Source organism: Vidua chalybeata, chromosome 1 (genome assembly GCF_026979565.1).
Source record: "Vidua chalybeata isolate OUT-0048 chromosome 1, bVidCha1 merged haplotype, whole genome shotgun sequence".
NCBI classification, from domain to species: Eukaryota; Metazoa; Chordata; class Aves; order Passeriformes; family Viduidae; genus Vidua; species Vidua chalybeata.
In genome coordinates, this window is record NC_071530.1 from 93571690 (window position 1) to 93596636 (window position 24947).

General features: G+C 43.1%; 1 protein-coding gene across 1 annotated transcript in view; it reads left to right on the top strand.

The window, feature by feature from the left end:
* The window catches only part of RIPOR2 (RHO family interacting cell polarization regulator 2), a 67437-nt gene that overhangs the window by 19701 nt on the left and 22789 nt on the right, over nucleotides 1–24947 (top strand). The window contains exons 2-8 of the mRNA XM_053953770.1: nucleotides 14813–14939; nucleotides 16043–16198; nucleotides 16836–16914; nucleotides 17131–17154; nucleotides 18167–18220; nucleotides 21036–21185; nucleotides 22112–22175. Of these exons, the coding sequence (XP_053809745.1) occupies nucleotides 14839–14939; nucleotides 16043–16198; nucleotides 16836–16914; nucleotides 17131–17154; nucleotides 18167–18220; nucleotides 21036–21185; nucleotides 22112–22175 (628 nt within the window). The 5' untranslated portion in view covers nucleotides 14813–14838. The remainder of the gene's footprint in view (nucleotides 1–14812; nucleotides 14940–16042; nucleotides 16199–16835; nucleotides 16915–17130; nucleotides 17155–18166; nucleotides 18221–21035; nucleotides 21186–22111; nucleotides 22176–24947) is intronic.

Below are 24947 nucleotides of genomic sequence, written 5' to 3' on the forward strand. Positions count from 1 at the left end.
AGAAGCCAACCCTGGATTCAGTGAACTGGATCATATTATACCTCTCTGCCTAATATCAGAAATGGCTTAGCTAAGGCTGGGCAGTCAGCTCAGTTTGAGCTCCATGACTGTGCTTCCCTACATACCCAAAATCAAAGCAGAAACTGCATTTTCTTGTCCACAGCTCTTCTGCAGCTTTATTTCTCCTCCTCAGTGCAAGCGCTGCTCATGCCCTCACTTATCTGCACCTACACGGGCTGTGTAGCTGGCCTGGGGCTGGTTGAATCCTGTCCTGTCCCTTCCCATAAAGTTGGTTCTCTGGCACCTGAAATACTTCCAGGTGGGTATTTCAAAGGGAAAGGAAGCAGCAGGTACCAGGTAATCTTTTCTGGGACTGTCATTATCCCCATTTGTCAGCCTAGCGACAGACAACATTCAGCTGTTGTTTTACAGCCAGTGGGCACCAGTTTTAGCTCAACCTTCACTGAATCGTAGAATGGCTTAGGTTGGAAGGGACCTTTCTTTAAAGGCCATCTAGTCCAAGCCCCCTGCATTGAGCAGGGACATCTTCAGCTAGATCAGGTTCCTCAGAGACCTGTCCAACCTGGCCTTAAATGTTTCCAGAGATGGGGCATCTACCACCTCTCTGGGCAACCTGTGCCAGTGTTTCACCACCCTAATTGTAAAAATAAAAAACTATTCTCGTGTCCAGCTTAAATCTGCCCTCTTATAGTTTAAAATCATTACCCATTCTCCTATCACTACAAGTCTGCATCCAGGGGATTTGAATTAAATCCCTTGAATTTTTGCTCTTCAGCTCTAGCTTTGAAGTGTTTTTGCTGCTGGGTCTGGTGCTGTTTGGGAGAAAGAGGATGCCACCTCCCCAGTCCCATCCAGGTTAATTAGGGAGCTGTAGCGAGGCTCCAGGAACCAAGCCATGATCAAAAATGACAATCCCAGTACGTGTTACCCCATGGGATTTGGTAGGTGTAGAGAAGGGCAGGTTCATAGTGTACTTGAATTGATTTTTGGTAGCCACAAGTACAGACCTTGTCTTATTCTTTGCATACAGGCTCTGCACCCAATGGACTCAAGAAGTCCTCTAAGCATGACACAAGAAGTGACTGGCCTTTTTTCCCTAAAGTCATCTTTTTCTTGTGTCTTTTTATGTTGCAAGGGTATCCTGTAATTTTTACTTCCCAACCAGCACAAAAGAAATGACGGATTAGCACAGAAGTATGCGAGCAATCTTTCTTCTTTTCAATGGGAGGAACAAATTGAAGCTGACAGTTCCCTGGAACCAGAGCAACACATGAAGTAGTCACAATAATACATTTTATCTTTCAGCTCTTTTAGAGCATCAGAAGCTCTCTGGTCTCTGATGCCTCCAGTAAGCTGACCTTGGCTGGCAGAGCCAACCATCTCATTACTGCAGTCCCACTGCTCACAGCCTGCCCTCTGTCCTGGCCCTCAAACAGCCTGATTAGCTGCAGCAGCAGCTTTGCTTTCCAGGTTGTGCAGCCTGCTGGTAACCCTTCAGTAACACCAGAACTGTTTCAAATAATCCCTTCTGTAATAAACTTTTTTTTTTTTAATTCAAAAACCTCATCTAGCTGCAACAGCCAGAGATTTGTAATAGATGATTTTGTCCTGAAAAGCCTCATCAACAGGAAAATGTCTAGTCATCCATTAACTCCAAAAAGCAGTTGCAGCACAGAAAATCTGTCTCGTCATCACCCAGGTTCTGGTTTTAGCTTGTGCCTTTTCCTCTAAAAAACACCAGTCTAGACCAACCCTATCTTTTACTATTTATACATTTGTATTTGAGCTGACCAAAAGAAGGAACTCCTTTTCAGTGAAATCTGTAGGAGACAGGCAAATAAGCATCTGTAAATAGTGGCAGGAGGTACATGTTTCAACAGACCATGCAAGGTTGAACACCAGAGCTTCCCTTCTCTTTCCCCAAATTAACATCTTGCTGTCTGACCAGCCAAAACTGCTTGATTTCTGCCTCAGTGAGGTGTCTTTCTTCATTGTAAGATTTGTCTTGAAGCTGCTAGAAGTCTGAATCTGAACAAAGAAAAAAAATGTTTGCTTGTAGTGAATGCACTCATTGAGGGTGCCTTAGAAGCCTTGAGGATCAAGGCTTGTGCTTGGGGTTGACATGGTGACAGTGGTCTGTGATACTGCTGCAGGCAGGTAGGGCAGACAGTGTAGCTCTGTATTCAAAGACTGATAGGCATTTTCTTGTTATATAACATGAAGGAAAATGTATTTTCCATAATTAAGCAGCTTAACATCCTCTGTTAGTATTTAATTTTAAAATGATTGATTTTAAAACTTCTTAGCTGTGGTACAGAAGTAGTGGTGTATGTTGCAGCTTTGTGCAACAATATCCCTGCAAGTAATATTTGGCCAGTAAGTCTCCTTGGGTATGGACACACCTTTTTCTCTGGTCACCCCTGTAAGCATCGCTGGATCATGGCAGCAACCTGTGCACTTTCCCAACCAAGCAGGCACATCAGTGGGTGACAATGCTGTTGCCAATGCTCAATTAAGTGTGTAAAGTGTTGCCCTGCATGACTGACTACCCTTTCCTTGTCTCATTCAGTACATCCACAAAACAGTGTTCTGTTAGTTCAAAGAAGGATTTGGGTTTTCACAAATAGGTGCTGGGCTGTGAGGTTCTCTTTGATCCACGAGGCTTTTTCTTGAATTCAGTATGACACTTGCAGGTCACATCTACTTAGATATACACAAAATCTTGTGTATAAGCAGAGATGTTTGCTAAAATAAACAGAGAAGAATGTTTAGTTTATTAGAGGTTCAGATTAATAAAACCAGGAGCTGGAATTGCACACTACAGTAAGTCATCTGTGCTACACAAAACCAAACCAAAGCTGTATTAAAAATGCTAAGACTCAGCTGAGGCCAGAGAATAATCAGCTTAAAATTCTGCCTGCATAAACTGAGGTTTTGCTTTCTTTGAAATCAGAGGGAGATGTTGTCATCATCTCCCCAGATGACAGCTGGACCACAAAGCCTTGTTCCATCATGTAGGGTGCTGCACTGGAAGTGCTTTCAATACATTTGGTTTCCATGCCCTGTGCTGAAAACAGAAGTTCCCTAAAGGTTAGATGGCTTTTCATATGCAGTTAACCAGCAAAAGGTTGCTTTTTTCCCATTCTCTCCTAGCTCTACCCTTAAAAAGAAAATCATCTTCTTTCCTAGTAGAGAAGGTGGCAGCGGTGGATCCAGTGTGGCAGCTTCTATCTTAAACTGAACCCTGTACACAGGGTTCCTCCAGACACTGTATTTCATGGCATGTCATGCTGCCAGCAGCTGAAGAAGACAATTGTCTCCATTGGGAAAGGGGCAAAATAATTTTCCATCCTCATGAAAGGCCATTATATCCTCCTTTTCCTATCTCCTTAATGGTGTGTTAATATGGCATGAATAGGAAAATGCAGAAATCAACAGGGAAGGAAAGAAGAAAGGAAGGGCAGCAGAGGACAAGCTACGGTGTCATTCCTAAAAGCTTGTCATTAGCCTGCAATGGCCCCAGTAGGTCTTTCTTTTAAATGGCATACTGTGGAATAGCAGGGATGAGCCAAGATGTGCTGCCTTAATTTATGCCATGAAGAGCTACACAAGATAACTACCTAGTAGTTCAGTGGCAAAAAGCACTGTCGGATCTTTCTGGTTCATGCTTAGTTTATCTGTAATGTCTCTGTGTCTAGAAAACTCAAATGGTAACTAATCCTATAGCATAGCTGGATCATATGGCATTTTAAACTCAGGATTTGTTTTTTTTTTAATGACCATTAAAATTAAATTTACCAATTAACCCTGACTAGATCTACCTGCTGTAGTTTTAAGAGTTTCATCAGGTTTGCATTGGCTTTGTCTGTGACAGTAAACTACAGGCATTTGCAAATGTTTTGGGCAGGAACAGCAGCAGGCACAGACCAGCCTGTATCTATGGCATTAAACTCCCCTACCTTTCAGAGGAGGAAAGTACATCAGGACTGCTTTGGGAATGATCCTTGGTCCATGCTTCCCAAAATATGCACAGTAGTTGTGTAAGAAAGCCCTATCTGGCCTAAACCAGAACTGTGGCAGTGACTGTTCAGTAAAACCTCCTTTGCCCCAAGGAGGAGAAAGCCATTTCAGAGTCAAGAGAGAACAGCTTTTCTATACTGAGAATCTCGGTGTTGTAGAACGGTTTGTGTTGGAAGGGACCTTTAAGGGCCATCTAGTTCCAATTCTGCCCCTATCATGGGCACCTTCCAGTAGACTAGGTCTGCTCAAAGTGTATTCCAAGTCAACCTCAATGTTTCCAGGAATGGAGCATCTGCAGCCACTCTGTTGTAGATGTTCCAGTGTTTCAACACCCTCATTGTAAATAATTTATTCCTTATATCCAGTCTAAACCTACCCTTTTTTAGTTATAAAAGATTGCCCCTTGTCCTCTTACTACGGGGCCTGCTGAGAAGTTTGACCCCATCTTTCTTACAAGCCCCCTTCAAGTACTGAAAGGCTACAATCCAGTCTCTCTGGAGCCTTCTCTTTGCCAGTTGAACAGCCCCAACTCTCTCAGCCTGTCTTTGTAGGAGAGGTGCTCCATCCTCAGGACTCACTCCAGCATGTCCGTGTCTTTCCAGTGCTGAGGGCCCAAGACATGGATGCAATACTTGACTTGGAGTCTCACCAGAGCAGAGGGGCAGTGTCCCTCACCCTGCTGCCCATGTTGCTTTTCATGCAGCACAGAATATTGCTGGCTTTCTGGGCTCCATTTGCACGTTGTTGAGTCATCTTGATAAGTGTTGAAATGAAATGTAGTTTCAGAAAGTGGTGGTAAGGACAGCAGGTCTCCCTAAAGCTCTAGGTATTTTTTTTCTAGTGGTTCCTGTAAACACTTGTGTGTCCGTAAAGCTGTTCTGCTCTTTTTGTGGGTACCTGGTATAAGATAACTGTCTGGGACAGGGTTGGGATAGCTGTGTCCTCTGGCAATCTACACATAGCAATCACCTTTTTTATTTTGCTCAGCTGCCCCATTGGTCATAAGACTTCTTTTTCCAGCACCAGTGTCACTAACACAAGCTTTTCCTAAGAGGGACCTTAGCATAGACCCTTACCCTTTTATACTCACTCTTTCAGATGTTTCTTACAGATCCTTTAAAGATCCTGATCAGAGAAAATGGTGGTGTTTTGGAAGAAGTTTAGGCTGTTTCATTGTATTAGATACATACTCATATCCTGTGCCTTCAAGAGGTTTTAAAAGCTTAAAATACTGTAGCCAAGAGAATAATGAACTCTGCTATACCTTTAAATAAAATTTCTTAAAGTCATATATGTAAGAAGACTGAAGTTTTGAATTTGAAAATGAGCTGAAGCCAAGAGACAAGCAAGTTGCATCAGAGCAGACAACCATTCTTGGTTGTGCATGGACAGTGTTCAACTACTTGATGTACTGGAAGAGAGCTTCAGACAGATGCTATAGCCAAATGTAAATGAAGTAACGCAGGACTTCTATGGCAATGCTCTTTAAGTGGTTACACTTGTAAGGTGTAAAAAATATTAAATAAATCAGTTTCTGCAATGCTCATGTCTAGGATGTCTAGGAGAAGAACATCCAGCTTTTTAAAGATCTTCATCCTAGGACATGTAACGGTGTATGTTCAACAGTACTTTAGTGAGCAGTGTGCCATTACGACACTCCTGGAAATAGAATGATCATATAAACATCCACGGAGTTTTAAGTCACCCTAATCCCATGTATTTAAAAAGGAGCAGCAAAGCGTTTGTATCTCATTAGTGGCTGAAAGGATTTGACAACAATGATGTTTTACTTTCCTTTCAGGGATGAAAAGCCTGTCGTACTTGTTTAATTTAGCTCACTCATGCTTATATTAGAGCGTACCTGGAATGGATACCAAGAACAGCTAGTTTGTCTGTCTTGGCTGAGGGCAAACAAATAATCTCTAGAGCAGCCCACTGGTTACCCAAACCATCCTGCATGTGTTTACTTGATGCATTTACTTTCCTGCAGATGCAAAGAAATGGTATCCTCAGCTTGCTGTCCTTGCCCATGTTGCTACCATCTGCATTAAATGAGGGTTGTAAAGCAGCAAAAATATTGGTGTAAAGTAATTAAAGAAATCAGCATTCTCAAGGACAGCTTTGCTAGCCGTTGCTTTTTTCTCCTGTCACGGAGAAGATTTTTATATTCATTCCTTGTGCAGTCTGAGAAAGTGAAGCCACTCTGTGCTGCTTACACTTGACGTGCAAATTTAGGTCACTGGTCAAATTCATCATGGATTTTGCCAAAGGACTCCCACTGGAGCTGCATCTATTGACATCAGGGCTGCCTTACCCCACTTGTGCCCAGGTGTTACTCCTGGGCTTGTTACTCCAGATGTTGCTGTTGGTCAGTAAGGGTCAAGGGAGACCACCCACAGCACTCACAGGTTCCTAGGCCTCCCCTTATGCTAATGCTTGCCAAAATGGGCAATAGGTTGGTCACTTTTTGTGGTCTGAGCTAAGAAATTAAAATTACGTGACATCTGTGGTCAACCAGGCGTATGCTAAAAGAGGTGGAGAAGTAGACAGGCTGCTCCTGGCTGGAGGAGTTCCCACAACCTGTTTTGCATCCTGCTAGTCTTACTACTGCTCAGAAGATTGCTCCTAGTAGTTTATCTCCTGATGCAGGGATAGATAACAGAGCTGCCCAAAGTCTTGCACTTTTATGACTGTGCAGTGCTGCCAGAATGACAGTGTGGTTAATTGTGTGCTCAAGCCACTCTGCTGAACCGCTTGTTAGGGATTTTGTGCAAGGTGGGTTTAAAGCATGAGAGGATTGTTCTCAGCTGGGTTTCAGAAGTGCTTTTTCTTTAGATTATTTGCCAGCACTTGAACGGCAATGGGACTTTGTTTTTAATTAAATCTTACATTGACATAGAGAATTATCAGTGATGAGTAGAATTGGAATTGACTTCTAATCAAAGATAATTCTGCATACTGGGGTGGGTTTGAGATGAATGAATGTCAAATGTAATTAGATGGTCAGATTCTGATCCCTCAGCCACACTCACAAGTACAGTTATAGACCAAATTTTGCTTATTTATGCTAATGCCAGCTGAATATGATTGCCCTATGTCTCTAATGCTGTAGGGAGCAAGATTAGGGAGGGCTCCATCCATGTGGGCTCCTGCGCATGCTCACCGCAGCCACCAGTGTGAAATAATGTTGGAACTGAAAAAAAAAAAAAAGGAGGTCAGCTGCCACAAACCCATCTGTTGTGTGCAGAGCCATTTAGGATCAAATTTATTTTCCTTGGGTTTATTACAGTGAAATAACTCATTTGCATTTCCCTCTCCTTAGGTTTTCAGCTGTACCAGGGGGAAGGTGCAGTGTAGGTCTTTCTCTGAGGGGAGGTTAAGCAGAGGCTCCCTGGCAACACAACTAGAGAAACGGGGGCATTGCACTGAGAGCTTTGGTGAAGCAGTAGATGCAAAAAGGGGAGGGAAAAAGCTAACTGTGGTATGAGACAAAAAGGGTGCTGCTTTCACTTTAGCCACTGCCAATCCTTATTTCTGTGTTCTAGTGAGGTCATAAGAATTAGTGCTAAAGGCATGTTTTATAATAAAAATAAAATGAAGTGAAAAGTCCTCATGCTGACTTTGGTACCTACACTGGTGTGAGAGATGACTTACTGAATAAATGGAGCTGTATTACAGTGGGAGCACCAGCTATCAGGTTCTATGCATTTGCAGTCATATCTACTTGAACATTTTGCTCTTGACCTGGACCGTTAGCTTTTTTCTTACTGTTACTATTGCTTTTTATGCAATAAAAAGGTTAATGCGCATCATCTAGTTTGGGTAGGCAGAGCAGAAAAACAACATGGGCTGTTCCAGATGGTAGACAATTTGTATTTCTGCTCAGGGTGTCTAGTGATGAGCTAGCAAATACTGTAGCATTTGAATTGAAAACGCCCTTACATGCAACATTTAAAATGTTCTTACAGAAATGAGGCCATAAAGTACAAGCCTTTTTCCTAAAGCTTGATGCAATTTGAAACAAAAGCTGAAATTTGGTACTGCGATACTACGTTTTCATTTCTAAGAAAGAGGTAATGGCACCTTGTGCTCGCTTGTGGGGATTTCTGCATGAAAAAGTAAAGCTCCCAGCTGTGGGCTTAAGAGCTATAAAAGATGCATCAGTTGCATAAACATTTCTTTGTGCGTTGTAAGAATGGAATCCACCTGAATTGAAGGTATTGAAATACAGCTAATAAAAGAATCACTGTAGGTGTCCCTGATGGACATAAAGTCATCAGTGAGAAGTGTGCTCAAGCCTTCAGAGAGAGCCTGCTGGATAATCAGTGCGGAGGATGTCCATGGTGAGGGAAGAGACCACCTCAGCAAGAGCAGGATGAGCTGCAGTGGGCTCAGCTAAGATTCTTGTGGCTGCAAGAGGCGGGGCAGAAGTTTCCCTTCCTGTGCTGTGGCTACCAATGACTTTGATGCCCACCCAAGCATGTCCCATGTGCTCCCACATGTCTTGTTTGAAGGAGGGGGCTCCATCTCAGCTGCAGCTCCTTCTCTGTGCAGCACTGCTCTTCAGCCGTGTGGGTAAGCCCATGTGGCTCGTTCTGTAGGCTAAAATTAACGTGTGAAGCTCTCGGGTCTGCTGGCCTTTCACCGGCTGATGTAAGCTTGGGAAGTGTGCTTGTCGGTGTAGCCATATGCTGCTATTTAGGACTATCTCTAAGCCTTGGACTTGGGTGGAAAAAATGCACATGATTTTATTCTGGCAACCAAGAATAGTTCTTCGGATGGAGTTCACATGTCTGTACAGCTCTAGCAAATGCTGCCCTGCACAAGGGAGGAGCAGCCCAATCACTGGGAGCATAAGGTTGTAGTTCGTGTAATTGAGTGACCAACAGAAGACACCTTTCTACAGGTGCTTCCAGGAGACCCTCACCCCACAGAAATCTTGCTGACACATACAGAAATTATAAGCCTGCTCACTCATGCCTAAGAGTTTTTGTGTTGAAAGTGTAAAAACTCTTGTGCAAGAATTAAATTTCTTGTGAAAGTTTTTATAATGCTCCTGAGCACTCTTACCCACATAGCACTGTCAAATTTTTATGTTAAAAAACCCAAAAGGATGTGTACTTTCTCATCTAAGATGCATACCTTTGTACCTTCTGGGAGCTGAGGGAACATGGAAATCATAAATTCCAGGTGGTTATTTGGGCTACTGGCCATGCTGGCCTTGTATTGCCAAAGTGATTCAGCTAAATCAGAACGAAGAAGTTGGAAAATAAATATTAAAAATTGCTAGACTTAGGCTACAAAAGCAAGCAGCATGAATTGAAGGTGCACTTAATGAGCTTGGCGCTGAGTATGTGTAAATTTAGAATTTCATTTTGCTCTTTGGGCTTATGAGTGCAAAACAGAAAGAATTGGCATGGAGGATGACATGACTACTAGGGCATAACAGTTCCTTCCCTTGTTGTGGTTGTCTTTTGGAGAGATGCATGGTCCTTTGTCTTTTGGAGAGATGCATTGACATTTCATCTCATTGCATTTAAAAGTTTTTCTCCTTTGTAGGGCAGCCAGCCCAATAAGAATATAGATCTTGGCATAGATGAGGGAGGAAAATGTTCTTTTCTTTCATTAGTCACAAAGATATCAGTTAATTTGTCAAACATACCCTGGGTTTGTAGGTAAGAAATGTTCCTAGCACACCAAACAGAATTGGTTGACTTTTGTAGCCATCCACTCACATTAGTTAGTGGACCCCCTCAGCTCACCGTAACCTAAATAATTATCACTTGATTTTTAACAGGCAGCCTGCAGACCATCATAGATCAACATACAAACCATCTCACTGCAGGAATTACCTCTCCTGAGATCCAGAATGGACCTTGAACCATGTGTCACAAAAGAAAATAATATAGGAAGAAAGGATGATCAAGGATGCTTTCAGTCACTCAGTCCTATCCCATTTAATCAGTGATTATACATAATCCCGAAGTGTCCTCGAAGCCTCAGCTGCAGACAGCTCCTTCACACCTTACAGCAAATTCTAGACCTGGAGCCATAACTGTAGCTGCTACAGGGAGAGAACAGGAGGAATCAAGGGCACCATCACCACTGTATATTGCAGCTTTACATGGTTGTTAGCGCATGTCTAGCAAAACCAACTTCCCCTTGTCATGTGGTGGGCAAAACATAACATCTCCAAACTGGTCATGGGGAAGAAGCAAAGAAAAAAAGGCTGTGCAAAAGTTAGACTAGATTTAGCAAATATGTTTCTGCCTGAATTTCCCCTCTTAGCTTGAATCAAACACTGTTTATCAAATATTTTGGCACTGTGGGAGGTAGAGGTCTGTGCTTAGGGTGATGAAGAGAGAGCAGCCCTGTGGAAGTGATTGTCCCTTCCCCACTCATTAGCTAGGGCTCAGCTGTTTCCCCATTTCCAGACTGAAAGAAGAGCTGAGAGGGGGGACTTTTATTTCCCTGAGGACAGAGGCATCATCAATTATCTGCCATTCTTTGCTGCAAGCTGTCAGCGAATAGGGCAGCAGAGTACTGATAGGATTTCACCTTATCCCTCGACACGCTGATGGGCTCATCATTCAACTGCTCTGCACTTAGCATGTGCAGTATTAATTATATTAATTATACTTCTACACAGGGCATGCTTATATTAGCAGTAAGGAGACTGGTGTCTTTTTAAAATGAAACATCCCTGGTTCATTAACTATATAGATTTAAAAGTGTAAGTGTAGTCATTATATCCACTGCTGAAATAGATATGTCAAATCACAGAAGCATTTAATATCATTTTAGATGTGCAACTTGCATTATATTGAGAGCAAAATTTATACTGCATGTAGAAGACAGTAGCATTATATGACATAACTGCTAAATGTAGACTGAGAAACTTGATCGCTCCCTTGGTGTAGCAGCAGAATGCCCTTAGTGGTGTTCAGCTGTGGGGATGCCTGTCAGGTCAGTAAGAGATCTGGGTGAGTCCTCATGGGCTGAGCCTCACTGAAATTATACTAGCAACTGCACCCATGCATATCATCAGGATACAACTGTATTATTAAATTCAGAGGTAGGTTTATGTAGTTGATAGCAGAGAGACCTGTGAATGGTTTAAGAGGCAGGAAAATAAATCCCTCTCAACAGAGGATATCACAACAACATGAGAGATATTCATCACTCAAAGTGTATTTGCAAGATGGGTATCATTAATAATCCATTGATGCAGTGACCATATGCAGCCATTGTCTCTGAGAGTTTGGGCCAAGGAGCTGATGCAGAGTCTGCAATTTTCTGAGGTTGATTGGAAGTATCTGAGATGTCATATTATGAATATTAGTTTAAATCTTAAGAACAGATGGTGTTGGTACAATAGAGTCAACCTTTAACCTGACCAATGGAAAATAACTGAACAGAGCTGGGATATTTCACCAGTTCCTACTGCTACCTCCTTTTATCTCAGTTTTCTTCTGTACCGAAATTAAACATACATTATTCACCAAGATTATGTATAAATATATAGGGAGAGGCCACAAGCCTATCTGGGCTCTGAGTTCTGACCATTTTATGCAAAAGCAAAGCAAAAGTAGCTCCAGGCAGGTCTTCAATTTGCATTTCAATTGCACTTCTTGCACATTTTTTCTGGTATCTTGGGGAAAGTCTTAGCTACTAAAGCCTTTCAAAGCCATCTGAGTTCTTGGGCAAAATAAAGAAAATAAATAAGTACATTCCTTTTCCAAGATTATTTATTTTTTAAGTTAGCCCAAAGGAAAAGAAAATCAAAACAGTTCCAGTGTTTCTGCACAGTCAGATTTGGACACTAAGATTCTGTTCAGAGTGAAAGCCATTTGTATTCTGTTCATATGAATAGAGAAGAGACATCATGCAGAAGATGCTAGCATTTTCACAACAGTTTTGAATCTAAAGCCCTTTTCATAGCCAATGTGGTTGTGATTAGCACCCATTTTCAAGTTTTGTTTTATCTCTCTTATTTTTTGAGGAATGGTTGATGTTTATGCAGCTAAACCTCCTCTGACTGTCAGTGTTGTTTAGCTCCTCCTAGGTCTCCAGATGTTGTCAGGGTGTGTGTGTTAATGTTCCTGTCAAGCCATGCAAGTACTGAACACTTGCAAGGGATTTTCTTTCTGCTCCTTGACACTCTGGACTAGATTTTTAATGCAAATCCTTGTATGGGAGCATGCAGATTGCAGTCTAATTGTCTAAAGGCCATTTGCAAACCCAAAGGGAACTTGTTGTGCCGACCCCAGAGTGCTGTGGTCAGGTGGTTTCCGCTCTGTCTCGCAGGAGGTGGCTCTCTGTGGAGTTTGAACTGTTAGGCATAATCTGGTACAGGGAAACTCTGTACCATCTATAGGGATGTGAGATTTGACCCTGGAAGCAGCAAAATGCCTTCTGGCAAGTGCTGTGCCAGGTATCAGCAAGCCTGAGCACAGCTCAGCCCTGCAGAGGTGTGCAGAGAACCTTATGAATGTAGGGATGAGTACAGAGCCAAATTTGGGCTCTCATTGACCAAAGCCTCAAGTACCTCCAGCTGTGACTGGAGCATGTTTATTCCTGTGTGAGTTAGCCAAAGTGCATCCTCACTGTGGTATCTTCTGAGTTTGTGAGGAGCAGCTGCTCCAGAGCCTCTCTGCTCCTCCACGCTCTCCCCTATCCGTGGTTTTCTGCCCAATACAGGTGCTCACGGTCCTAGTCTGCCAGACAGCAACTTCTCTGTCCCAGGGGTTTATCCTTGCTGTGGTTAAACTCTCTGAGCCCTGAGCTGGGTGGGCTACATCTGGGCTAGGCTGGGACGCAAATGGTGAAGTACCATTCCTGCTGACCACAAGGGAGGAGAAAACTGTCTTTGACTGCACCCCTTGTGGTATCTTTGAGGCTATTCAGTCAAGGGGACAGCCCTCACTTCCAAAACAGGAAGATGCGCTCTGGTTGGGTTGTGCAATAGAGAAAATGTCTCATTAGCAGTAGTGCTGGCAATGCTGGGACTGGAAGAAGTGTTTCTGGCAGAGTTCTTGCAGAAATATTCCCGACAAAGCTGCTCCTTGGGCAATACAGTCTCCTCCAAAGAGAAACAGTAGTTCACCATGGCACTTACTGCCACCCCAAAGAGTATTTGCCCAGCTTAAGGCTACAAATTAAATATAACTCAGCAGTGCACAATGTTTCCCCACATATTTGCTTTCTGCAGTGAATGTTTGCCATGCAAGCACCATGTAGCTCTGGTGCTTATCATTAATAAATATGTTCAGTTGTGAAGGCTCACAGTGTAGATCTCTGGCTTTCACAAATGGCTGCTTTATTGGGCACTCGCAATCATTCCTGATCTGTGGGGATGAGAGGGCGGATTAGATTTGCTCTCACCCTCTCAGCCCTGTAGTTCAAAGTTGTCAGAGTTTTACAGAACATGAGCTCCACTGCCTGCAGGCAGCTCCAGCCCCTGCCATACCATCCTGCTTCATTACCAAGCTCATCCCTCAGCCCAGCTACTGGAGTGAAATGAACTGGGACCATCGGGCAGGCTGAGTCCAGCTTTTAAAACAGAGGGAAAAGAACTGCTAAAACCCCTCTTTTTCATTTTCTGTCAGGTTATTTTTAAGCTGGCCTAGTTTCTCAGTCCATTTCACAGCACAGTTGTGTCATCAGCTGAACTGACATCCCAGGAAGGATGGAGGCAGTGAAAGGATGGGTCTGCAGGATGGAGGAGCCGTGTCTGGCAGTACCCGCTGACCAGCTCCCTCTTCTCCAGCATCCCCGTTTTCCTCCTGCTCCGTGCCCTGCTGCCTGGCCTGTGTTGACCATGGTGCTCCTCACAAATTGGTGCGGCCAATCCTCTTACCAGAGCAGCACAAAACCAAGCCAGCAGAAAAATCAATTTAATTGTCTTCCGAGGGCAGAGAGACAAGAACAACAGTGGATTAAGGAGAAAAGGAAGATAAAGGCATCCCCCTTTTCCTTTGTGGCAGCAGATAGAGCTGCTGTGAACCATAGCACTTCTCTGCTATTTATTTGTGGATGGATTGAAATCATCCTAGTTTAGTGCAGATGCCAAGCTGGGCATTGGAAATGAGCACACAGAGGGCAAGGGCTTCCTCCCTGCTGAGGCCCCCCCAGACACATGAAATGCAGAGCATACAGTGCCTGGAGCTTGTTTACTCCTCTCTCTTCACGGTGGAGGGCATCCCTCTCATCACAGCATGTCATGGCTGCACATGCACCCACCGCGTCTTCTCAGCAGCCCCTGGGCTGAGCAGCCATGGGAGCAAGGATCAAAGGGGAGCTGCAGGGCGTTCATGATGTATCAATCCTTTTTAAAATTATTATTGTGTATAATCACACTTTGCAGTGACAGTGAGCACCTCCTAAGGGCTCTGCACGCTGCCATAATAATTCCCAGGACAGATGGGGACACTGGGGCTGGGGGTGAAGCCAGGCATGGCAGAAATTGTGGATGGGATTATCACATCGAAGTATCTAGTTTCTAGTCCCACATCCAGACTTGGTGGATGTAAGTGTGTCGCTGGTACATTTTCAGTAGACCCTGGGCTGGAAGTCAGAAGTTAAAATAGGACTGTTTTGGTTTTGAGTGGCGATGATTTGGAAATGCAAATGGATTTGAGCCCTGGCTCGCAGCCCTTCGTGGGGTTCAGGTACCCCTTAATGTCACGGATGGACACCAGGCTGTCTGGCCTCACTGCCTGCCTTTTGCTGTAATTTCACCCTCACTGACATGCTTTCTGTTGTTTTTCAGGAATATCTCCGAAGCTCCCTGACATCATGTCAATAGGATCACATTCATTCTCCCCAGGAGGTCCTAATGGGATTATTAGAAGTCAGTCCTTCGCTGGCTTCAGCGGGCTTCAGGAAAGACGGTCCAGGCAAGTGCCCTTGTTCTCTAAGGGGAATTTCAAAATCAGGCTGTAAGGGAGTTCTGGGCTTTAGGGGATGAAGGAGGAAAGGAGATGAGAGAGGACTTCTTTATCTCTGACTCTCTGCCAAATAAAGTGTCCTAGGCTAAAATGTCTCTGTATATTTTTTGTATGACTAAGCTGTTAACCCTCAGCCTGTTTGCCTCTCCCCCATTAATGCAGGGCTTCCTCACATGCCTCAGAGCTGTAAGAGAATTTCAGAGAACCATTTTAACTTATGCAGTGATCTTTTCAACATGTGAAATGTGCAGGAACACTGTACATGATGCACTTGCCATCACCTCCTGTTTAAGACCACTGCTGCCTAAAAGACAGTTTTCTCATTGCTGCACTGCTACGAATTCAAAACAAAGCTGTTTCCTGGAGCTTGGCTGTGGAACCTTTCTGTGCACTGCCCCTTAGCTACACAGGACTTAGGGCTTTTAGTCAGGCATGCCCAAGCCGTGCAGTCGTGGATGCTCCCAGAGGCTACTTTACAATTGATTTTAAATTATGCAGTCTCCCAGTGCCAGACCACCAGTTAGCAACTGAGGAATAACAGCAGGCAAAGGGGCTCCCATTGCCAGCCCAAGTCAATGATGGTTGTTATATGCTGACCTACCCAGCAACTGTCCTCACTTTGCCATACACTCCATACTCAAGATTAGTAATGCTGTTCTCCAGAAACTCTCTTAATTAAATCCCAGTCTTCCTTAGGACCCTCAGGCTTTACACCTAAGATTATCTGGGCTCCTAGCACCTGGATATAGTTCAGCTCTTTCATGGGCTCTCTAATGTGAGTTAGGACAGGCATGGTGCAAGACAGAGAAATGTCTGATGAGCCTCAGATTCGGCCTTGCATTTCCAGACAAGCATTTATGTCTTGGGAAGCACATATCCCAGGCTGCTCAGATTCTTAACCCATAAAGAAATGCAGACCTTTAACTGGCAGGCACAGAAGCAGATTAATTTTTTGCAAGCAGAGATACTATCAGAAGATTTCTTCAAGCTACACTCCTTTGAGATTTCTATGATTTATAGGGATTTCTTCCTCTTTGATGTTAATTTTGCAGGTGCAACTCCTTTATTGAAAATTCCTCTGCGCTCAAGAAGCCCCAAGCAAAAGTGAAGAAAATGCATAATTTGGGCCATAAGAACAGCACCACGCCCAAAGAACCCCAGCCTAAAAGGATGGAAGAGGTCTACCGAGCCCTGAAAAGTGGTCTGGAGTAAGAGCTTTTATCCTGCTTGTTGACTGAAGCTTTCTGTGACATTTTAGAGCCTAGAGAAACAAGAACAGGGATCCTTCCTCATAAGAGATGAACATACACCTCTTGAAGTCTGGATTGTGACACTTAGTATCTAAAATATTTGTATGGGAAACAGGAATACAGGAGGCAGAATCCCATTTCCGTTCACATTTTGAGAAAAGCTCCCAAAGTCTGTGATTTCAGCATGAGATTTTTTTTTTTCCCCTCTGAGTTTCCTAGAGTCCTATCAAAGGCTTGTATTGCCTTTCAGATAACATCCCAGATGATAACAGGGCTTTTATCAGCCAGATACAGGCGTAGAGACTGGAAGGCACCAGCCCATAAACTAAGCAGCAGATTAGCTTACTTGAAACTGGTTGTTCAGTGTAAAGAGGACACCGAGCTCTTACACACTGTTAAATAAGGGGACTCCTATTTATTCCCAAAAAGGCAGCAGGGAGCTGCTTTTAGGACAGATCAATGTAAATGAGTTTTTTGTCTGTAAACATCCAGTGCAGAAAGTAATTTGTCAGGCAGATTTTCTTTTAAGATGGTCATCAGCCAGCTTGGTATGTGCTGCAGAGCTCATGCATCGTTCTCTGGTTTGTGTTTGCAGTGAGTATCTGGAAGTCCACCAGACAGAGCTGGATAAGCTGACTACTCAGTTAAAAGACATGAAAAGAAACTCACGCCTGGTACGTGCAATGCTTTTTCATCATGTAGATGCACAGTGGCCTTCTTGAGGTGCTGGAGCAGCCAAGGGATGGGTGTGGGATACAGGGAATCTGCACTGATGCTCTTCTTCCCTTTTAGCCATGGTATTGTTTGTGATGTCTATTGAGTGTCAAACACTACTTTCTCATGGTGCTGTTGTGTTGCAAAATTAATCAGTTTTGTGTTCTCTGTTGCAGGGAGTCCTGTACGATTTAGATAAGGTATGCTACTCCCTTGAACACTCATTTTGCAAGGAAGCATTAATATCCATACAGTGTACATGGAAACCTTTCTCAGAGGGATCTGCTAGCCACGCCAACACTTGCATTTTCAAAGGAAGAAGTCCCACTTCCCTCTTCTTCCCAGGGTCTCTGTTCCTGCCCACTAATGCAGCATCACAGTGTGCTCACTAATCTGGCATCAAACATACCCCACCAACCCTTTTCCTGAGGTCTGCCAGGTCAGACTGGCTCTGGGATGGGCACAGACAGAGAGACAGACCCCTGCCAGGCAAGGAAGGAGGCAGAGGAGGGACTTCCTTTTTCTCTCAGCTGACAGCCATTAAATCCATTCCCTTGTGCAAATTCTCTCAGTTAGCTCCAGTCAGATGGGGGCTGATAGCAGCGTACCAGAGGGCTGAGGGGGATCCAGGTAAAGCCCCAGTTCATTCCTGCCAGTTCTGAAGAAAGAAAAATTGAAAATACATTTTCCGTGCCGGAAAATTTAGGTGAAAGAAAAGCTTTCAAAAACATTTCCTGAACAAGTCTTTTCTTTTTTTTTTTCCGACAAAATTCCAAGCTTGGGTTTAGTTTCAAAACCAGCTTGCTATGGAAGGCTATGGATCTTGAAATGTAAAACCTGATCAATATTAATAATGGGATTTCAAAGTATTGAAAACATTATTTTTTAACCTAAAAAAAGCTCTGCTTTCTTTGGTTTTTTTGGGTTTGTAGTTTTTTTTTTTTTTAATAATTAGAAAAACCTAGAGAAATCCCATCAAATAAAAACTCTCATTTAAAAATATACATTAGGTAAAAAAGTGAAGGAGCTTCATTGTCAGCAGCAGCTTAACAGTAGTAGGATGGGACAACTGATTCTGGATTCATGGTCAAGGAAATCCTGTGTGTTTTAAGGAGGAACATCTTGGATCCGTGGGGACTAGCAGAGCTAGTGTGGCAGTGTCTTACTGATTTATTTAAAGATGCCTCACCTCTGTCTTTTCCTTTCTTTCAGCAAATCAAAGCAGTTGAGAGATACATGAGAAGGCTGGAGTTCCACATTAGCAAGGTAATGAGCTCTCTCCTATCATCTTTCTTCTGCATCTGTTCCTATATTATTGAGGAAACAAACCCTTGGCCTCCTGCTACCTCTTTGTGCTGGGGAGGCTGCTCCCAGATTGGCTGTTTTTTCCATGATAGGCTGGTGGTCGGAGCCAAAGAAAGGGTTTCCACACAGACCTCAAGGTCCAGCCATGCCCCAGGACACTCCCACATACTTTTAGGTACAGAGAGAACATAGGGTTGGAGACTTGCTGGGGAAAATCTATCTCACAGCATGCTTATTGTCAGACTTTAGATAGAAGGAGAGTCGCATCTGAAAGCAATTTAATTCAGCAGTTATCTCTAGCACACACAACAGCTAGTTTGGATTTATTCCTGGATTTCACTGCTAATGCTTCTGCTGCGTGGTTTGGGGCCCACATCCACCTGAATGCATCGGTGAGAATATCAGTGGAGGTACTTGTGATTTACACTGATACATTTTAGAGCTGGATGAAATCCATGGCATGTATTCCTTTACTTATAAACATATCTGCTAGTGATTAGTTGCTTTTTTGAGCCTGACAAAGGAATGAATTCTTTTTGACAGATGAAATGTCTTTTGAGAGTAATTTGAAAAGCATTTGTGCAGCTTCAAGTCCTCTAATTATGACAACCTGTCCAAACCTTTTCATTTCAGTCCTCTCTTACTCTTGGAGCTGAAAATAAAAATATAAATCATGAGGCGATAGACTGAGATTTTGTTCCCCAAGCCACCTACTCCCTTGCTGGCAACATGAATGGCAAAAATTAGTACTTGAGGAACATTTCCATTCAAATCCTTCCCACTTCAGCCTGCTCAGAGCTAATGGTTTCTGGGTTTATAATAAGAGTGAAAAGCACCAAACGCGAGAGGTAACGCTGGTCAGTGTTACTCAGACTTGCCAGCTACGTGAGTTCACTCTCTGTAACCCACGGCAACAGAGACAAAAGGAACAGAGTGTGTGGCATTAAAGCCCATGGGCTTCGGCAGGTGGAGAAACATCTTTGTTTCTAATGATAAAAAAGAGTTTTTTCAGCAGTATTTAATCAAGGACACAGAGATGCCCTCTCTCTTTTACCTGCCACTGCTCTGTAAAGCAAGGAAAATGGGGTGCGCCACAGGAGATCCCACATGCTTGGGGAGCAGATGAGCATGTCCTAGCCACACTCACATGGGCAAGAGCAGGATATCAATCCCAGACCAAGGCTCCACTCCAATGTCAGAAGTAAATACCAAACGACAGCTATTTATAGTAGCTGTCTTTAGTTTGCTGGCTTGCAAGAGAAACAAGAGTGAATATGAGTGCAGAAAGCTTTTCTTGTCACTTCAAAATGGCAAAATGATGCCTGTATCTTCATTACCTTATGCTGAACTCTTTCACTTTGCAAAGCATTTGCTGTTTTGGGTAGGGTGTCCTCAGGTCAGAGGCTTCAGCCCCCAGTTTTTCAAGATAGCCTTGTAAAAATTGACCCAAGGCTTTGAAGCCATCAGGAAGACAAATCCCATTCCAAACAAATTAGCAACAGCACTTTTTGTTAGATGTTAAGCAAACTTAGAAAACTTAGAAAATGGGATTTGAAACATGCCTGGATTGTCACATCAGGCTCATCTCTAATGCAGCACACAAAACCACAGACTGATGAAGCCAAGGTGCTGGACGCTTTCATTGAGAGAAATTATGCCATGAAAATCTATTGCTGAGCAGGAGCACTGTGGGACACAGAGTGACCTCTTGATTTCAGAGATAACAATGGAAGGAGTTATTTTAGGTAAAACCCAAATATCATCCTGTTTTAGGAGGGATGTTAGAAGCAGAACGAAGAGACAGCTTCTTCAATTCCTGTCCTTTTCCTCACCCTGGTAGCCCAGTTAGAAAACTCACATCTTCTGTATCTGACAGATTTAGTTTATAAAAACATAAACCACTATATCTAGCTGGTGTATATATGTGCATGTATTACTCAGTTGGAGTATATATGCATTCAGTACAGGGATTAGAGGGAAAAGGGAAACCAAAGCACGAGGTGTGTAAATCCATTGCCCCTCTGAAGTCAGATCCAGGTGAGACTTCATACTGTGTGTGACTATGCTTTGCAAAACTTCCAGAATGCTTACAATATGTTTGGTCCCTAAGTTACATGAAAAGAAAGTAAGAAAAAACTAGATGTAAATGTCTGGGGGGGGTTGAAGTTCAAAATACTTTTTTAACTTGACATCAGCTGTTTGTAAGCCCTTTACTTGTGCTGTTTCCTAGTAGGACTCTCAGTTTCTGGAGGATGGACAGTAAGAGTTCAAAATACTACTCCCAGCTTCCAGTACTACCTATTAGTCAAATATTGCAACAGCTTTGATCCATTAGGGATATTAGGGAGCCAAAACCACTGCTGACCCTGTTAAATGTGCTATTTACCACTTCCAGTTGCATTTGGCAGTTGTGGGCATTGCAGTTGCCTTTTAAAGAGCTCTTCCACAGCGAGATGTTTGAGAAGCTGGCTGCATTCTTGCCTCACTGTTACAATGGGGAGAGCATGAGTAGAAATGCTTAGAGGCATGCAGTGCAAGCAGGTGAATTGCTGGCCTCTACTGTTGCTCTATTGAGTTTTTTACAGTGGAAGTTACTTTCATCTTGTGTTTCTTTTCCACAGACTGTAACACTATCACAGCTTCATTTCCTCAGCCCCTCCATTGGATATAATGGTTTGGCTGAGTTTTCTTTTAGTACAAATTATTACATTGTGTTTGCTTTATTTTGCTGGGGTTTTGGGGTTTTTTTTCAGTACACTTTCCTTGTTCCCACTAGGTGGATGAGCTTTATGAAGCCTATTGTATCCAAAGACGTCTCTGTGATGGTGCCAGCAAAATGAAGCAAGCTTTTGCAATGTCTCCTGCCAGCAAAGCAGCTCGAGAGAGTTTGACCGAAATCAACAGGAGCTACAAGGAGTACACAGAGGTACATTGTCATCAGTTCATTCTTTTCACTCTCTCACTGTTTGAAAGCCATAGGGACTTTGCCACTAATTTCAGGGAGAGTTTTATCCAGACAGAAGAAATGAAAGCAAACTCAGCAAAGAAGAATTAGTATTTGTTTTTCTTCAGGTGAATACCTGATGGCTGACAAAGACAGGTTACATGGGCCCAAAGAGTTCCTTGAAATAACAGTTTAGACTCTATGAGAGCAGGGTTATACCTAGGAACTGCAAAAAAAACCCAAAAAAAAACAAAAAAACAAAAGCATAAATCTGCCCCAAACCTACTTAAGCTCCTGCTACCTCCTTCCTGCCTGCAGATGTAGGGATGGCAGCTTGACTGGAAACGATGTGCCTACAGACATATGCTGCATCCTGTGTGTTGTACTTGCTGTGATCAAAATCTATTTTATTAAACAGTCAGGAGATGATGAGCAAGTCTAATAGTGTTGCAGACTTCCCGGCACACAAGCTGTGACAACCTTCCAAAACCTGAAGGAAGAACTGGAGAGGGTCTATACCCAATCTCTCACAGCCTTCTTTCTATATGTACTACATGCTTCTTGAGAGATTAAATCATGCTGGGAGCCACTTTGGCATAGAGCTGCTGCTGTTGGCACAAGTCCTGGCTGGAGAGGACCAGAACAGTGAGCAGGTTATGCTCCAAGGGCAAAAGCTTCCCTTTTGCCATCAGGAGGATTAGCATGAAGCAGCAGAGAAGCACAGGGTTGAAGTGTCAAAAAAGCAGGCAAAGTTGCCATTTTTTAGGGCCAGACCTAGCTAAACAAGAAGGATAGCTCTGAGATTGATGTTATTGCAAAATATCTTGAATCTATGCTTACAAACAGACCTTTTAAAAAAAATCCCAAAGAAGTTTTGTCTGCCCTCACTGTTTTCTTTTCCAACACAGAACATGTGTACCATAGAGGCAGAGCTGGAAAACCTATTGGGGGAGTTTTGCATCAAGATGAAAGGTAAGTGCCTTTTCACCTTTCCCTTCTTTCTCAAAAACAGTAGCAGTTGCTGCACACATTGGTGAGGGAATTGAGACGTGCTGTGTGACATGCATTTATGACCGGTGGGGTTTCCCACCCATTGCTGAGCCTTCAACCCCCCAGTTCACACCCCTGCCCACTGGGAAGGATTACAGAAACAGGAACACCAAAGCTTGCAGACTTTCTGAGATTCTGCTTTTTGTTTTCTAGACTAATTACCTCCCACAAAGACTCTTCCCAACAGCCAAAGCAATTCCGTTTTGAAGACTGCTGTAATTTTTGTCTCTATTTTCAGTAATTCTTTGAGAAGGTGTCTGGGAAATTATCTGAATTGCCATGGAGCTGAACTTGAAATTTAAAATACCTTCTTAATTTGACATCAGCTATTTCTAACTCATTTACTTTTGCTAATTTTGACCAATACTATTTTTGACCAAATGTAAAAAATCAAAAAGCTGGGGATAGTTTTCCTAGATAACTCTGTGATGGCGTTCACCTTTCCATTTTATTCCTTGTCTTTATGACAGGGGAGTTTATGGGTTTGAATACAATGGAATCAGTTTTACTTGAAGCCTCAATGGATCATCAAGTATTGCTAATGCTATTATCCCTTTAAGACTCAATGTCTTAAAGAAGAGATTGGGAGGGGATATCTTTTTTGGATCTTCAGTCACTGGCATGAGAATAGTTCTATAAAACAAAGTCAGCATCTAAATATTCATGAACTCTTAATTCTTCACTTGATATCTTGCCATTTAAAACATCCACAGTATTGCTGGTGGAGTTTTGAGAGCTCACAAATCTCATAAAAGGTTTTAATTCTGCCTCCTTGTCACAGTTGTTTCCTATGATTGCATTGCATAAGATTAAGATTAATCTTAGATTAAATTAACATAGCTACTCTGTGCTCTCATATTATAGAAGACAATTGCAGCAGTTGTTGTAGTTCCCCTAGCTCCATCCCTCAGGTTTTAGATGAACACACAGAGACTGAGACAGATATTTCTGTACAGGAACCCACAGCAAAGCCACAGCATGGACATGCTGAATGAAACAATGTCACAGAGTGTGTAACGGGATTTTCCAGCTCCCTTGGAGTATTTCCTTACTTGCTGTAAATGCAGTGCACAGTTCCTGGCAGTGGAACGTATTGCAGAAAGTGTCACGGTGTCACAAATGTCTTATCTGAAGAGGTCTAACCCCTTCTCTTTTGGATGCCAAATCCTCGGGCAAAATTCAAGGACTCTGGAGAAGGCAGGTACTGCACTCATGAGCAGGAGCAGAGCACAGAGCACAAGCAGCATCTGCTTCTGAACACAGTTTGCATCATGTAAAGAAGCCCAAATTAGAAAACAGCAAAGAGAAATGCCAGATTAAGTATTCTTTAATTAGGGCATCTGAGATTTCTATCTAGATAGTTTTCCCTAGAAATAGGAATCCTATAGGACAATACAGCCACCACTATTGCTAAGGCTTGCAGCAGCTTTGGCAAAAAAGCCTGCAGATCACACAGCAAGTTTCCCCCTTAAGTTATACTGCAGCATATCCAGCTAACTTTAGGATCTAATTTGAAATCAAAGCATTCCTCTCCCCAAAGCTTATCTGTTCCTAGCCATTCCAGTGAAAGTTATTTTTATTTTGTGCCCTGTCACTTACACTGAAAGCAAGCCAACCTACACAATGCTGTCAGGAAGCAGGGGAGCTGCACAGAGCTTTTATGACTGATATTTATAGGAAAAAAAAAAAAGCCTAATCATTTTTCAGAATCAAGATAATAAATGTGCCAGCAGGCTTAGCTAACTTAGCTAATCAATTGTTGAAATTTACCAGGGAAAACCCAGTGTGGAAGTTCCTGTATGGAATCTGTGTGTCCTGTTGTGATGTACAGGAAAGTGCCCTTATAGCTGTTAGAAGAGCCAGGACAGCAGGAGGTGAAAAGCCCAGATGTTTCACTCAAGGGAGAGCAATATGCTGGCCTGACACAGCAGTGGCTCTCCACCACCAGCAGCCAGGAGTCCAGCATGCACATGCTGTGTGAGCTTCAAGTGGCCCTGCCTCCTTACCACAGCCCCATGATGACCCTGTCCCCTAATTACTTATGCTGATCCCCAGAAGCAAGCTCCTGTCCTGCCTGCATTGAAGGCCCAGTGCTTTTACAAAGGCATGATGTTTGAAATTGTATGATGGAGCCATTGGTTCCTGCCATTTTTTTAGTTCCCAAAAGCCATTCAGTCACCAAAAATTTGTTTCCTGTGAAAGTACTTATGCCCTATTGTCAAGTCAGCATTTAGCCTCCTCTTCATCATGCTGAAAAGACTTGACCAGCCTGGTTGGGCCAGTCACAGCTCACAGACCTAAACATCCATATGGAGTTTTAAGCTCCACGTCACCTCACCCACCCACCCCATTCACTGGGCAAAAAAAGGACCTTTTATTTTCCTTACATGCTTTTGGTGATGTGTCCCAGGAGAGATCAAATTCACTTATAAAAGCATGCTGGGGGAGAGAGAAGCAGTGGTGGAGAGCTAGTAATCTTAAATTATTTATAAACAGTAAATAAATTAGAAAGGAATTGGTAATATGAGCTCTGTGCAAGGGCCTCTCTGTTCTGCTGAACACTAAGATGAGCAAAGAAAACTTCTGGTCAAAGAAATGGAAGAGGCAGATAAGCAGATCATGGGGACAGCCCATGACTGCATGCAGGGATTGAGTTGCTCCTACAGTACAGCTAGCAGGACTAATTCATCCCTG